This window comes from Astyanax mexicanus, chromosome 6 (genome assembly GCF_023375975.1).
Source record: "Astyanax mexicanus isolate ESR-SI-001 chromosome 6, AstMex3_surface, whole genome shotgun sequence".
Classification (NCBI taxonomy): Eukaryota; Metazoa; Chordata; class Actinopteri; order Characiformes; family Acestrorhamphidae; genus Astyanax; species Astyanax mexicanus.
Genome location: NC_064413.1, coordinates 53,907,049 through 53,922,268, shown reverse-complemented (window position 1 = coordinate 53,922,268; position 15,220 = coordinate 53,907,049). Strand labels below are relative to the sequence as shown.

Below are 15,220 nucleotides of genomic sequence, written 5' to 3'. Positions count from 1 at the left end.
GACATGTCTCTCCAAACCATCACTGATCATCAGTACATTTTACATTTTATTTGTAAATCAAGGGAGCAGAGTCTGGAGGGAGAGTGGAGAGACACACAGTCCAAACTGCTCGAGCTCTAGTGTGAAGTTTCCACCAATCAGTGATGGTTTGGAGAGACATGTCTGTCATCTGCTGGTGATGATGAGAAAACCGTGTACAAACACTTTGTTGCGTTAATTAAGTAGAAATGTAGGTTATCTATACTTTACTGGAGTAATTATTTTACATTTTCACACAATTATCTGAACTTTCTTCTCCTTACATTTGAATAAAAACAGCCTCGTTACTCCTATTTCATTTCAGCTGGTTTTTATTCCGGCTTCTCATCGTTCAATAAAACCCCCATCCAGATAAATCTCTCCATCCAGATAGAGTGAATCTGATTGTGATTGGATGTAGAGAAGTATAAACATATACCATTCCCACTCCCTATTGGTTGATACTGTGATCCATCACACCTGCACACGTCCACACCCCCCCACTGGTGGAGTGCTGGTGATTCTGTATCTACTGTAACTGTAGATTAACCCTTATTTATTAACACTAATAAAAAAACACTATAAACTGTTAAACTCATTCTTCACTCAAAGGGGGTCGGAATTTGGCACAGCACCTGAAAAAGTCAACTGATGTATTTTAATTTGATTTAAACACTATTTTTTGTTCATTTTTAAAGATGGTACTATTCATTTTGTGTTGATCTTGTGTTGTAAAAAAAAGTGCAATAATAACAAATCTATATTTTCCAGTTTTAATGTTGTTATAATTTGTGTGAAATGTAAAAAAACAAGTTGTCTTCAAAGAGTTTGAAAAATCTATATTTTCAGCAGTCATTCAGAGGTAATGAGAGGTAATTAATACAGTATATCACAAAACTCTAAGCATTTTTATTACAACCAGTAGGAAAGGAATACTGTAAATCTTCAATCTATGTTGGCAGAAAATGAATCATTTCATTTATTTATTCATTCGTTGGTTTGCAAAGTTTCACATTAATGCAATATGCATTTCATAACCGCAGCAGCATCTGCAATAATAATAATAATAATAATAATATTAATAATCTATTGCGCCGTTTGGTATAAAAATATATATTGGTAGCAAATCAGTTCAGTAAAGTGCTACTATATTTGGCAGGCTACCTTTTTGTATCGTGCATTTCTATATAAAGCTGCAGCTTAAGTTGCATCACTACGGAAGGCCAAGCAGGACAAGTGTTCAGGACATGCAGCAGGTCCTGAAGAACCTGAAGAATCTCTTCTTTTCTCTCAGATACAGTAGTTTTATCAGTTCCAGCAGTTCTAACTCCTCAGACGGACGCTTTCTCAGGCATGACTCGGTTCCATCTGGCTCCTGCAGCTCTGGGGTGAAGCACTATCGCGTCTTCCTCTCCAGACTGCTGCTTAGCAAAGTTCACAAATACCTGAAATAAAAAACAGGACGGTTAAAACCAAATTAACACAGTGGATGGAAAGATTTCACACAATAAAACCAAATCGACTCCTGCACTAAAAACAAGATCTGAAAATATGGCATCAAAACAATGACAAACGTTAAAGGCGTAGAAACACCAGGTGAAAAAACAAATTACCTGTTTTAATCAGGGTTGCCAGGTTCAACTAAATAAAATAAATACTTCAGAAGCTTAAACTAGCCCAAAAAAAAAAAAAAAAATATATATATATATATATATATATATATATATATATATATATATATATATATATATATATCTGTCACATGTTTGAAGCAAATGAAGTATATGACTTAATATTTTGTTTATAAGGGATTCATTATTATTATAAGTCATTAATGATATTATATTGGTTTTATATCCAAGTCAAGAACATTTAATAGTAACATAATTAGCAAAAAAAAAAAAAAAGAACTGACATTTATTTGCTCATTTCTCAAATTTTTCCATTCCTTTCCCTTTTTTTTTAAGTAGCCCCAAAAAACGCACCCCTCCACCTGCGACTGGATTTTCAACTCTTGTTTTAATATTTAACAAAATATCGCCCTTGAAACTTTATTTTTATCCTTTTTAAATGTTTTTTTGTTTTTTTACAGTACTCCTCGCACGCTATGCTTATGCCTGTGGCTGCTCTTTTAGCTCCAATGCAACTTTTTTGTGCTCGAATGTAGAAAGTGGTAGTATTGACCACAGACTGTGTATAGCTGGACAGAGCATCGTCTCTCAAAAGTGAAGCCACCACAGGTCGGGCGCCCCCTGCTGTTCGGTTTCAGAAAGCTGTGTAACTCCACCCATCCCCATAGGTTTCAATGGCAAAACAGACAACTTTCAATCACGTTTTTTTCTAATATACTGTAATTCTGCCTCCTTTATTTATTTAAATGCAGCAGCTAACAGTGTAACCTCTGCTTATATTGTTACATTTTTATATCCCCACAGAACTCGTTTTTTAAAACGTTATTCAGCTCTGTTTAAAAAAGGTGTGGTTATAATGGTTATATCCATTATAATGAAAAAGGAAGAGCGAGAGTTTCCTCTGTTGTACAGGATAAGTTCATCAGAGTTACCAGCCTCAGAAACTGCAAGTTAGCAGCTCCCCAGGTAAGAGCAGATAAATGCTTCACAGAGTATTTTGGCTAGAACATCCTGAATATTTCTGAAAACGTTTTACCATTTTAAGCTATTTTAGCTTGAAAATATCTGTTTCCAAATAAACCAACAAAGGCCGTATAGTAATTGTACTCTTTTTGTAGAGAACAGCAGAAGTTTGGGGTCAGAGTGTGTGTGTGTGAGTGTGTTTGACTAACCTGGTCGAGTGTGGTCTGTGTAACGGAGTAATCCTCGATGTTGAGCTTCTCCTTGTTGGTGAGGACGAGCTGGAAGATGCGGGCGAGGGAGGACGACGCTACTTCGTACTGCAGGGTGTTGTAGTGTTTCTCTCTCTGAACACAGCCCGGAAACGTGTTCTCCATGAAGGCCTCGGCCGGGTTCAGATCCGGCACTGTGCCCGCTTTAGCTGACCTGATCTTCATAGTGACCACGTACCCATCACCAAATCTAAACCCAGAGAAATATAGAGTTAATCCACTCTACTACAGTGACCACGTACCCATCACCAAATCTAAACCCAGAGAAATATAGAGTTAATCCACTCTACTACAGTGACCACGTACCCATCACCAAATCTAAACCCAGAGAAATATAGAGTTAATCCACTCTACTACAGTGACCACGTACCCATCACCAAATCTAAACCCAGAGAAATATAGAGTTAATCCACTCTACTACAGTGACCACGTACCCATCACCAAATGTAAACACGAGAAATATAGAGTTAATCCACTCTACTACAGTGACCACATACCCATCACCAAATCTAAACCCAGAGAAACATAGAGTTAATCCACTCTACTACAGTGACCACGTACCCATCACCAAATCTAAACCCAGAGAAACATAGAGTTAATCCACTCTACTACAGTGACCACGTACCCATCACCAAATCTAAACCCGAGAAATATAGAGTTAATCCACTCTACTACAGTGACCACGTACCCATCACCAAATCTAAACCCAGAGAAATATAGAGTTAATCCACTCTACTACAGTGACCACGTACCCATCACCAAATCTAAACCCAGAGAAATATAGAGTTAATCCACACTACTACAGTGACCGCGTACCCATCACCAAATGTAAACACGAGAAATATAGAGTTAATCCACTCTACTACAGTGACCACATACCCATCACCAAATCTAAACCCAGAGAAACATAGAGTTAATCCACTCTACTACAGTGACCACGTACCCATCACCAAATGTAAACACGAGAAATATAGAGTTAATCCACTCTACTACAGTGACCACATACCCATCACCAAATCTAAACCCAGAGAAACATAGAGTTAATCCACTCTACTACAGTGACCACGTACCCATCACCAAATCTAAACCCAGAGAAATATAGAGTTAATCCACTCTACTACAGTGACCACGTACCCATCACCAAATCTAAACCCAGAGAAATATAGAGTTAATCCACTCTACTACAGTGACCACGTACCCATCACCAAATCTAAACACGAGAAATATAGAGTTAATCCACTCTACTACAGTGACCGCGTACCCATCACCAAATCTAAACACGAGAAATATAGAATTAATCCACTCTACTACAGTGACCACGTACCCATCACCAAATCTAAACACGAGAAATATAGAGTTAATCCACTCTACTACAGTGACCGCGTACCCATCACCAAATCTAAACACGAGAAATATAGAGTTAATCCACTCTACTACAGTGACCACGTACCCATCACCAAATCTAAACACGAGAAATATAGAGTTAATCCACTCTACTACAGTGACCACGTACCCATCACCAAATCTAAACCCAGAGAAATATAGAGTTAATCCACTCTACTACAGTGACCACGTACCCATCACCAAATCTAAACCCAGAGAAATATAGAGTTAATCCACTCTACTACAGTGACCACGTACCCATCACCAAATCTAAACCCAGAGAAATATAGAGTTAATCCACTCTACTACAGTGACCACGTACCCATCACCAAATCTAAACCCAGAGAAATATAGAGTTAATCCACACTACTACAGTGACCACGTACCCATCACCAAATCTAAACCCAGAGAAATATAGAGTTAATCCACACTACTACAGTGACCACGTACCCATCACCAAATCTAAACCCAGAGAAATATAGAGTTAATCCACTCTACTACAGTGACCACATACCCATCACCAAATCTAAACCCAGAGAAATATAGAGTTAATCCACTCTACTACAGTGACCACGTACCCATCACCAAATCTAAACCCAGAGAAACATAGAGTTAATCCACACTACTACAGTGACCACGTACCCATCACCAAATCTAAACCCAGAGAAATATAGAGTTAATCCACTCTACTACAGTGACCACGTACCCATCACCAAATCTAAACCCAGAGAAATATAGAGTTAATCCACTCTACTACAGTGACCACGTACCCATCACCAAATCTAAACCCAGAGAAATATAGAGTTAATCCACTCTACTACAGTGACCACGTACCCATCACCAAATCTAAACCCAGAGAAATATAGAGTTAATCCACTCTACTACAGTGACCACGTACCCATCACCAAATCTAAACCCAGAGAAACATAGAGTTAATCCACTCTACTACAGTGACCATGTACCCATCACCAAATATAAACCCGAGAAATATAGAGTTAATCCACTCTACTACAGTGACCACGTACCCATCACCAAATCTAAACCCAGAGAAACATAGAGTTAATCCACTCTACTACAGTGACCACGTACCCATCACCAAATCTAAACCCAGAGAAATATAGAGTTAATCCACTCTACTACAGTGACCACGTACCCATCACCAAATCTAAACCCAGAGAAATATAGAGTTAATCCACACTACTACAGTGACCACGTACCCATCACCAAATCTAAACCCAGAGAAATATAGAGTTAATCCACTCTACTACAGTGACCACGTACCCATCACCAAATCTAAACCCAGAGAAATATAGAGTTAATCCACTCTACTACAGTGACCACGTACCCATCACCAAATCTAAACCCAGAGAAATATAGAGTTAATCCACTCTACTACAGTGACCACGTACCCACCACCAAATCTAAACCCAGAGAAATATAGAGTTAATCCACTCTACTACAGTGACCACGTACCCATCACCAAATCTAAACCCAGAGAAATATAGAGTTAATCCACACTACTACAGTGACCACGTACCCATCACCAAATCTAAACCCAGAGAAATATAGAGTTAATCCACACTACTACAGTGACCACGAACCCATCACCAAATCTAAACCCAGAGAAATATAGAGTTAATCCACTCTACTACAGTGACCGCGAACCCATCACCAAATCTAAACCCAGAGAAACATAGAGTTAATCCACACTACTACAGTGACCGCGTACCCATCACCAAATCTAAACCCAGAGAAATATAGAGTTAATCCACTCTACTACAGTGACCACGTACCCACCACCAAATCTAAACCCAGAGAAATATAGAGTTAATCCACTCTACTACAGTGACCACGAACCCACCACCAAATCTAAACCCAGAGAAATATAGAGTTAATCCACTCTACTACAGTGACCACGAACCCACCACCAAATCTAAACCCAGAGAAATATAGAGTTAATCCACTCTACTACAGTGACCACGTACCCACCACCAAATCTAAACCCAGAGAAATATAGAGTTAATCCACTCTACTACAGTGACCACGTACCCACCACCAAATCTAAACCCAGAGAAATATAGAGTTAATCCACTCTACTACAGTGACCACGAACCCATCACCAAATCTAAACCCAGAGAAATATAGAGTTAATCCACTCTACTACAGTGACCACGTACCCATCACCAAATCTAAACCCAGAGAAATATAGAGTTAATCCACTCTACTACAGTGACCACGTACCCATCACCAAATCTAAACCCAGAGAAATATAGAGTTAATCCACACTACTACAGTGACCACGTACCCATCACCAAATCTAAACCCAGAGAAATATAGAGTTAATCCACTCTACTACAGTGACCACGTACCCATCACCAAATCTAAACCCAGAGAAATATAGAGTTAATCCACACTACTACAGTAGTTAAATATTTAACTTTTTCAAAATAATACTCGGTTCTTATACATCAGCTCACAGACGCCGTAGCCTTGTGCTGATCCACATCACCCTAGGAGTGATGCAGGAAAAAAGCGCCATCTACTGTACCCACCCAAAGAGAGCAAGACCAATTGTGCTCTCTCAGGGCTCCGGCAGCTGATGGCAAGCTGCATGAAGAGGATTTGAATTTGCGATCTCTTGATAATAGTTGCAGGATTCCACTAATTTTGATAAACATCTGCATAATTAATTATTGGTAAATATATTTACAAAATGGGTTTTGGTGATAAACCAAACCCTGCATGATCTAAATAATGCAAAATTGTTTAAATTAGTACACTGTAAAAACAAAAAAGTTGAGAAAACTCAAAATTTCAAGGCAACTTACTGCACTCGATTTTTGAGTTTAGAACTCAACTCAAAATATTAAGTTTTTAAGAAAGTTGAGCCAACAAATTTTTTCTTGTTCAGATAATGAATTTTTCACATTTACATAAAATTCTAATTTTAAGTTTTACATACTTAATAACACAGGTTATTAAAAAGTTGACCCAGCTCATTATTTCTTGTTCAGATTATTCATTTTTCACATTTATATTAACTTCAAATTTTAAGTTTTATATACTGAGAGTTCCAGATTTGTAAAAAGTTGAGTCAACTTATACGAAAAAGTTGAGAAAACTCAAAATTTCAAGGCAACTTACTGCACTCGATTTTTGAGTTTAGATCTCAACTCAAAATTTTAAGTTTTTAAGAAAAGTTAAACCAACTAATTATTTCTTGTTTAAATTACTAATTTCACATTTATTTATACTTCAATAAAAAAAACAGTTTTACATACTAAGAGTTTCAGACTTTTTAAAAAGTTCTTCTCACACACACACAAAGTTCTAGATACTAAGAATACCTAACTAAAGTTGGGTGTCCTTATTTAAGACAAATGACAAAACTGTTAAGTTAACATGTTTATTAACCCTTTCTGCAACAAGTAATTTCAAGTTGCAAGAATGTCCACCAAGCAGGCTGATAAAAACTCCTGACTTAACAATGCAAGGAACAAAGTGCTGCTGTATAGCATTTATAAAATATAAAAAAAAAAAAAACAAAAAAAAAAAAAACAAACACAATAGCAAGATTTAGATTCACTACACAAGTTGTGCTTGTTTGCAAAAAGTGGGTGCCATTTCTGTACACTCTAAGCACATCACTGCCCAGCTCTTTCTGCCACATCCTTCTCTATAAAAAATGGATCTATTACTCTGCCTTAATCTTATAAAAATCTCTTTGAGATACAGCACCTAATCATTCAAAAAACATCTGCAGACTGCTGCTGTAGAACCGTGAGCTATGCTTTATGTAAGGCATAAAGGAAACAACTAAACCAACCCTTGGCAAGAAAACAGCTCTTTGGCTTTAGAACATTTTTGTAGCTCCTTTAATCCATTCAAACGGATATCAGCAATGTAAAGAATAAAACAAAAAGGTTGAAAACCCACTGGATAAAGCCCTGAACATTGGGGCCAATGCAGAAAAAAAAATTCCTTTACAACCTGTAAAGCCAAAAATGTCTTGACATTTCAGACAGACGGATTAGGCCAACCAGCAAAGTGTATGTAAAAGATCAGTTTCTAATTTAGAGAAGGAGCTTGGTTTGTAAGCTCCTGACACGCTGAGAGCAGGGTCAATTCCATGAAGATGTGCTGAATAGTTTCAAAAGTATACATGTGTTCTTTTGGAAACTCCATGTTCAAGGAATAGAGCAGGCCGAAAAGGTAGGCAAAGGCAGTAGGAAGGTCTGGTACATCTGTGAGAACAATAGCCACTTCCAGCACAATGGCAATACTTGTGACAGTGGGCATCAAGGAAGGTGCATCATCATCATCATCATCATCATCATCAAGAACAGTGAGGACACCCATCTTGACACCTTTGGTCTGCTCAGCCTCTGGTTCGGTTACCTGAAGAAAAGCAGAAATACTGTTGTTGAATAACCACCCAAAAACATAAGACTAACAGTCTAACAATAATAATAATAATAACAAGATACAGTTTTAGAGAAAGAGGGGGGTGGGAGTCCTCACATGGTGGGGAAACACATCTATGTACACTATACTGCCATAAGTGTTTGGAACCGGGGATTGATGATTTGTACAGGTGAGCAAAAACTTCTGTGTCCACAGGTGTGTAAAAGCAGCAGCTATACAAACTTTTACAAACATAAGTGAAAGAATTGGTCTATGCTCTCAGGAGAATCCACTCACAATTCCCCACTCTAAATTATTTTTAATTTCCCCTCGGGGATCAATAAAGTATCTATCTAGCTATCTCATCTATCTATCTAATGTGACTGAATGTGCTACCATACCATGAACAGCTATTTTTAAGCCTTTAGGCACTATTTAATTTAACTTCATCTACATAATCCATGGTATTTATTTTAGTTTGCCATTATTCTATCCAAAACCAAATACAGCATACAACAGATAAGAGTACCTCTTCATCAAGCTTTTCAAAGAGGGTGTCCATGTCTTGACAGAAGGATCCCTTTCTTGCACGGTACAGTTTAAGCAGTTGAGGAGAGTACTTATCCAAGGCTGCTCTAAAGGTCCCCAACAGATCCTAGGTTGTGACACGAAAGAACTCTTCACAAATCTGCAGAACATAAAACCAGCACAAATACAAAAACATTTAAATAATGAGATTTTACAAGTTTGTACCTTAATTTATAAACCCAGACAGTTTCCCTGACAAGGAATACTCCTTGATGACATGGAAAATGCTGTCTAAAACTAGGCTTAATCACTGGATGGAAAACTGACCCAATCAATAGGTAACAATTTAATCTACATTAGGGTCAAGTTAGCAGATTACAAATATCAACATAACACAAATATCTGTAATATTACTTATTTTTCTATTCAAAATTGACAGTCAAAAAATAAAGTTCTTTTAAAGTCATAACATACATATTTAGAAGAAACCAATACTGTACCAAAAAACCCAAAAAATTAACTTCATGGAAAATCCTCAAATAAGGAAAGTTACATAAATAGCCTAGATATAATTAAGAAAACAAAACATTATTATAAAAACACTTGAATGTTGTCATCAAATAACGATGCAGTGCTTTCAGACCTCAAATAATGAAAATAACAATGCAAAGAAGTTCATATTAATTTAAAAACAACAATACTAATGTGTTAAGGGTTCAAAAACCAATATTTAGTGAAAAAAAATTTACTTTAAAATCACAGATTTCATATTTCATTCTGCAAATAAATGCTCTAAATGAAAATATTTAGGAGAAATATATATAAATAAAACTAAACACACAAAGTAATAGTACTATTATATTAAACAACACACATTAAAGGCCAAGTTAAAGATGAATTCTGAAGTCATGTACATCAACAGTACTTACCATTATCATCAATGCAACAAGCACGTCCTGGGGGACACAATCAACTTTCCTGCTACTGGGTATGCAGCCAGTGGGTGGTAATCATTCACGTGACATCACCAAGAGGGCAGAGGAGAGAGAAAGAGACAGACTTGGATCACTTTACTAGGATTATAATGGGATTAAAATTAAAGAAAGAGGGCTTGATTTTTGAAGGAGCACCTGTTTATTTTGGCTATTTATTAACCTCTTAAGCTCCAAGCCTATTTTTACCATTTTCCACCTGAAATAACATACTTAGATTTGAAGGCTTTTCATTCCAATATTAAATAATTCAGAGTCAATTCTGTGAATTAATATTACTTAAAAGCCTTTACACAATTAATTTAAGACACTTTAATTATTCAGTTGAACATATAGTAAAAAACGGAACATTTTCAGGCGCTTTTCAGATTTTCTATTTTATTTTCTTATTTTCAGACATATAAACTTTATAATAATAAAAACTACCACTTTTATAACTAATTTTGAAATAAACTCTGGGTTTTTGTGTGGTCTACTCTTGTACAAACTCCTATAGCACTTTGTTTTTAATAGCAGTATTTCCTCACAGTGGGAATTCTCTGAGAGACACAATCTGTAGCCGGCCAGGTCCCGCCCTCTCCCTTTCAGCTGGCAGAACTCGGACACCTGATTGGCTGACAGACCTCATTTGCGTACCTGCATGTACAGTAGGCTCTCCCCTGTCTGGCTCTATGCGGAAGCTCGCGGAGCGTCGAATAATACGGTTTTAATAAGGAGATAAATTTTAGATTAGTTTTTTTCTGCATCAGATTATTCCAAGTGCTGATAGGATATAACTGTGGATTACAGGAGACTGGATTGATGGATTCTCTTAAATTTGGACGCGTTTTGAAGGTAAGAGCTTCGCTGGTGGGTGTTGTGTGTGTGTGTCCTGATGTAACCCCGCAGCGGAAAACAAACAGTTTTTAACTGTACACACGCAGGGCGACGCGCTCTTTCAACTCTAATTCAGGAACCGTAACAGGAGCCAGACCGTTCGAATGGTGTATTCGATCAAATATGGACGTACGATAAACGCAAATATGCAATGTAATATCTTTATGAAACTAGGCACATTTCACCCTAAATGTTTATTTTCTGAAAGGAGATACTGCTAAATAGGCTAGATAACAGAAAAGCGGAGATTCTAAGCTTTAAAATTGTATATTGGCTGTCTATATTGAGCATATAAGTGTTCATAACTATTCATAAACACAGCCAGATATTATATTTCATAAATTTCTGGCCCGCCGGCGGGCCAGGGCGTATTAAGAGGTTAAGTGGATTAACTTTATCAGAGTCTGGGGTGGCTGGATCATGAAGCTGCTGCTGTTTTCAGTAACGGAAGGTTCTGCCCTATCTATTCATATATGGTTTATGCTGGTGTGTGGAGGAATTCCTGAGTAATTAAACTGGGAAAACAAGGTGTCATTTTGGACGTTTAAAACGTCCATCGGGCAGAAGGATAAACCAAACAAAATGTGGTCGCCGTAGTCGGCTTTATTTTGGTGCATCTTACTAATGTTTAACGTTATACAGTAGAATTAAACAAATATAATATTACGACTCTTAAACCATCTCACAAATAAACAGACCCAGTAACGTAGCTACATGAGGGGGAAATGTACAGAGTGTAAGCTTCGCTCTAAACATAGTTAACTTAGCTATTTACTTACCACTGAATCACTGAATACATGGACTGTAGTGCTGCAACAATACTGTGCACTACCGTGCCGTCAGTCAGCCGGGTGCCCAGGCTTTCCCCCTGCAGGCTATGGGCCTTGTCTAATTTCGCTAGCTAGCTTGCTAACGGGCTAGCTAGCTTGCTAACGGGCTAGCTAGCTTGCTAACGGGCTAGCTAGCTTGCTAACGGGCTAGCTAGCTTGCTAACGGGCTAGCTAGCTTGCTAACGGGCTAGCTAGCTTGCTAACGGGCTAGCTAGCTTGCTAACGGGCTAGCTAGCTTGCTAACGGGCGTTAAAACGATGGGTCACCGGTGTAACCGCGTAGCGGTGTAATGTATGAGTAAACGTTAGCAAAACGTTTGTTGCTTAACAAGCGGTTACTTAGCTAGCTAGCTAGCTAACTGGCTAGGTTAGCTTAGCTGGTTGGCTGGTAACTTAAAACCCTGGCTAAAATATCCAAAGAAGAGTATATTGTACAAATTTAAGCATGCAATTATGACAAATGTACTATTTCAACCGAAAAACTCACCTTATGGACGATAAATCTCAGTTGAAGATCACCGAAGTGACTGCTTGCCGCAGACGAAGTCCATTTCAAGATGGCCGTAATCCATTTCCGGCAAAAATCGAAAATCCCGCCCCGTTCTCAACCAGGGAGTCAAAATGAGCATGCGCAGAGTAGTTGGCCTAGCCTTAACTAGGGTTCATCTACAATTTGTACATTTTGACAGTGCAGGATGTCAAGTCAGGTCAATTTTTAACAAGTAACACAATAAAATTACCTGAGCCAATTACTTTGATGTAGTTTACAGTGCAATTGAATATTTTTTGTTCAGCTTAACTAAAAATCATATTAAGGCGAACAATTTTAAGTTTTGTTTTTTACAGTGTACTGAATTGAATCAGACGCCTAAAAAAAAAAAAACCTTTACCATATTTTTGAGAATGTTTTGCTAGAAACATCTAAAAAGTTGAATTTCACCCTAATTTTGCAATAATCAACATTTTATTTCTATTCTATTTAAAAAAGAAGACACATATAGGATTGAATTTACATACAATTGCTGCATTTCAGATTATTAAAGGTGACCCTTGGTCATTTTAAACACATTTTTTACACCTAAATCTCTAAAATATATGTTTTATATATGGAATTTGTAATAATCTATCTTCAATGGTGTTTAATGTTTTTTTTCCATGTTGATTACAACATTAAAAATACTGAAAATATCATTGTAATGTTTTTTATGCAAATTAGCTAACAGTGTGTGTATCAGCTGAGTGCATTAGTGTTCTGGACATAGGATGTACAGAATGACTCTTAAAGCTTTGCCGTTATGCTTTATTATATTTGGATGTTAAAATGAGTTATATAGTGTGTGATTATACTTGTATTTGAGGTGCTGAATGGTGCCCAGACACTTGAAGATCCCGTTCACCATGATGGCCAAACGTGTACAGAGAGCCTCGCATTCTTCCATACTGTTAAAACAAAAACAAGAGACATTTAAGACTTTTGCAAAGAAAATGGAATTTTACTATGAAAAGAACATTTTAATTGTAAAGAAATAGTTCAGTATTAAGTCACTCAAGGTTAGGGTGAACATTATTACAGCACAACGTGCACTAACACAACTGTAACAGTGGCTTGAACTTTTCCACAGTAATTTATTCATAGCACTTTGACATTTACAGCTTTCTTTTAAAATGGCTTTCTTCTTTCCACTCTTCCACAAAGGTCAGATTTGAGGAGTACACAACATATATTTTTTCTGTGGACAGATTCTCCCATTTAAGCTGTGGATCTCTGCAGCTCCTCCAGAGTGACCATAGGTCTGTTTGATGCTTCTCTAATTAGTGATCTCCTTGCCTGGGAGCATTTAGGTGAACCTCCATGTCACAGGTGAACTCTATTTGTATCTTATTAAGCGACTTGATTCTGATACATCACCCAGAGAGAGCGAGACCAACTGGGCAAGCTGCATAACTGGGATTCTAACCAGCTGGAGTTCTTTTGAAAATCTTATGAGACATTTTTATGTTCTCATTTTTATGATCTGTCAGAGACTGATTATATCTGCCCATTATTGTTAATTTTGAGTTTATTTTTTTATTTAATGACATGCTGTATCATTGCCTTTTGCTAGAATCTGGCCGAAATCCTAGTTTCTCAATATTGCTATATACAGTTGTGGTCAAAAGTTTACATACACTTGTAAAAAAACATAATGTTATGGCTGTCTTGAGTTTTCAATAAGTTCTACAACTCTTATTTTTCTGTGATAGAGTGATCGGAACACATACATGTTTGTCACAAAAAACAGTCATAAAATTTGGTTCTTTCATAAATTTATTATGGGTCTGCTGAAAATGTCACCAAATCTGCTGGGTCAAAAATATACAGCAACAAAATTTGTCAATTTTGGTGATGTAGCGAGTTGTGTCAATCAAATTAGCTTCATGTCATGGCCTCTTCACTTCTTGTAAGTGATTCTGATTGACTACAGCTGTTGACTTCTCATGAGCCCATTTAAATAGGGCTCATTTGACCCAGTGATTAGACTCAGCTACAAAAGCTACAATGGGAAAGTCAAAGGAACTCAGTGTGGATCTGAAAAAGCGAATTATTGACTTGAACAAGTCAGGGAAGTCACTTGGAGCCATTTCAAAGCAGCTACAGGTCCCAAGAGCAACTGTGCAGACAATTATACGCAAGTATAAAGTGCATGGAACAGTTGTGTCACTGCCACGATCAGGAAGAAAACGCAAGCTATCACATGCTGCCGAGAGGAGATTGGTCAGGATGGTCAAGAGTCAACCAAGAATCACCAAGAAGCAGGTCTGCAAGGATTTGGAAGCTGATGGAACACAGGTGTCAGTCTCCACAGTCAAGCGTGTTTTACATCGCCATGGACTGAGAGGCTGCCGTGCAAGAAAGAAGCCCTTGCTCCAGAAAAGGCACCTTAAGACTCGGCTGAAGTTTGCTGCTGATCACATGGACAAAGATAAAACCTTCTGGAGGAAAGTTCTCTGGTCAGACGAAACAAAAATTGAGCTGTTTGGCCACAACACCCAGCAATATGTTTGGAGGAGAAAAGGTGAGGCCTTTAATCCCAGGAACACCATGCCTACTGTCAAGCATGGTGGTGGTAGTATTATGCTCTGGGGATGTTTTGCTGCCAGTGGAACTGGTTCTTTGCAGAAAGTAAATGGGATAATGAAGAAGGAGGATTACCTCCAAATTCTGCAGGAAAACTTAAAACCATCAGCCCGAAGGTTGGGTCTTGGGCGCAGTTGGGTGTTCCAACAAGACAATGACCCAAAACACACATCAAAAGTGGTAAAGGAATGGCTAAACCAGGCTAGAAT

At 37.7% G+C, this 15,220-nt stretch overlaps 1 protein-coding gene across 2 annotated transcripts in view; it reads right to left on the bottom strand.

Moving 5' to 3' along the window:
• Positions 1 to 912: 912 nt before the first annotated feature.
• Positions 913 to 15,220, bottom strand: part of abca4a (ATP-binding cassette, sub-family A (ABC1), member 4a) — a 133,672-nt gene continuing 119,364 nt past the window's right edge. For both annotated transcript variants that reach the window (XM_022666636.2, XM_022666637.2), the window contains 3 exons: positions 13,241 to 13,333; positions 2,822 to 3,071; positions 913 to 1,463 (listed from right to left, as the gene is read on the bottom strand). In XM_022666636.2, coding sequence (XP_022522357.2) covers positions 1,350 to 1,463; positions 2,822 to 3,071; positions 13,241 to 13,333 — 457 coding nt within the window. In that variant the 3' untranslated portion in view covers positions 913 to 1,349. The remainder of the gene's footprint in view (positions 1,464 to 2,821; positions 3,072 to 13,240; positions 13,334 to 15,220) is intronic.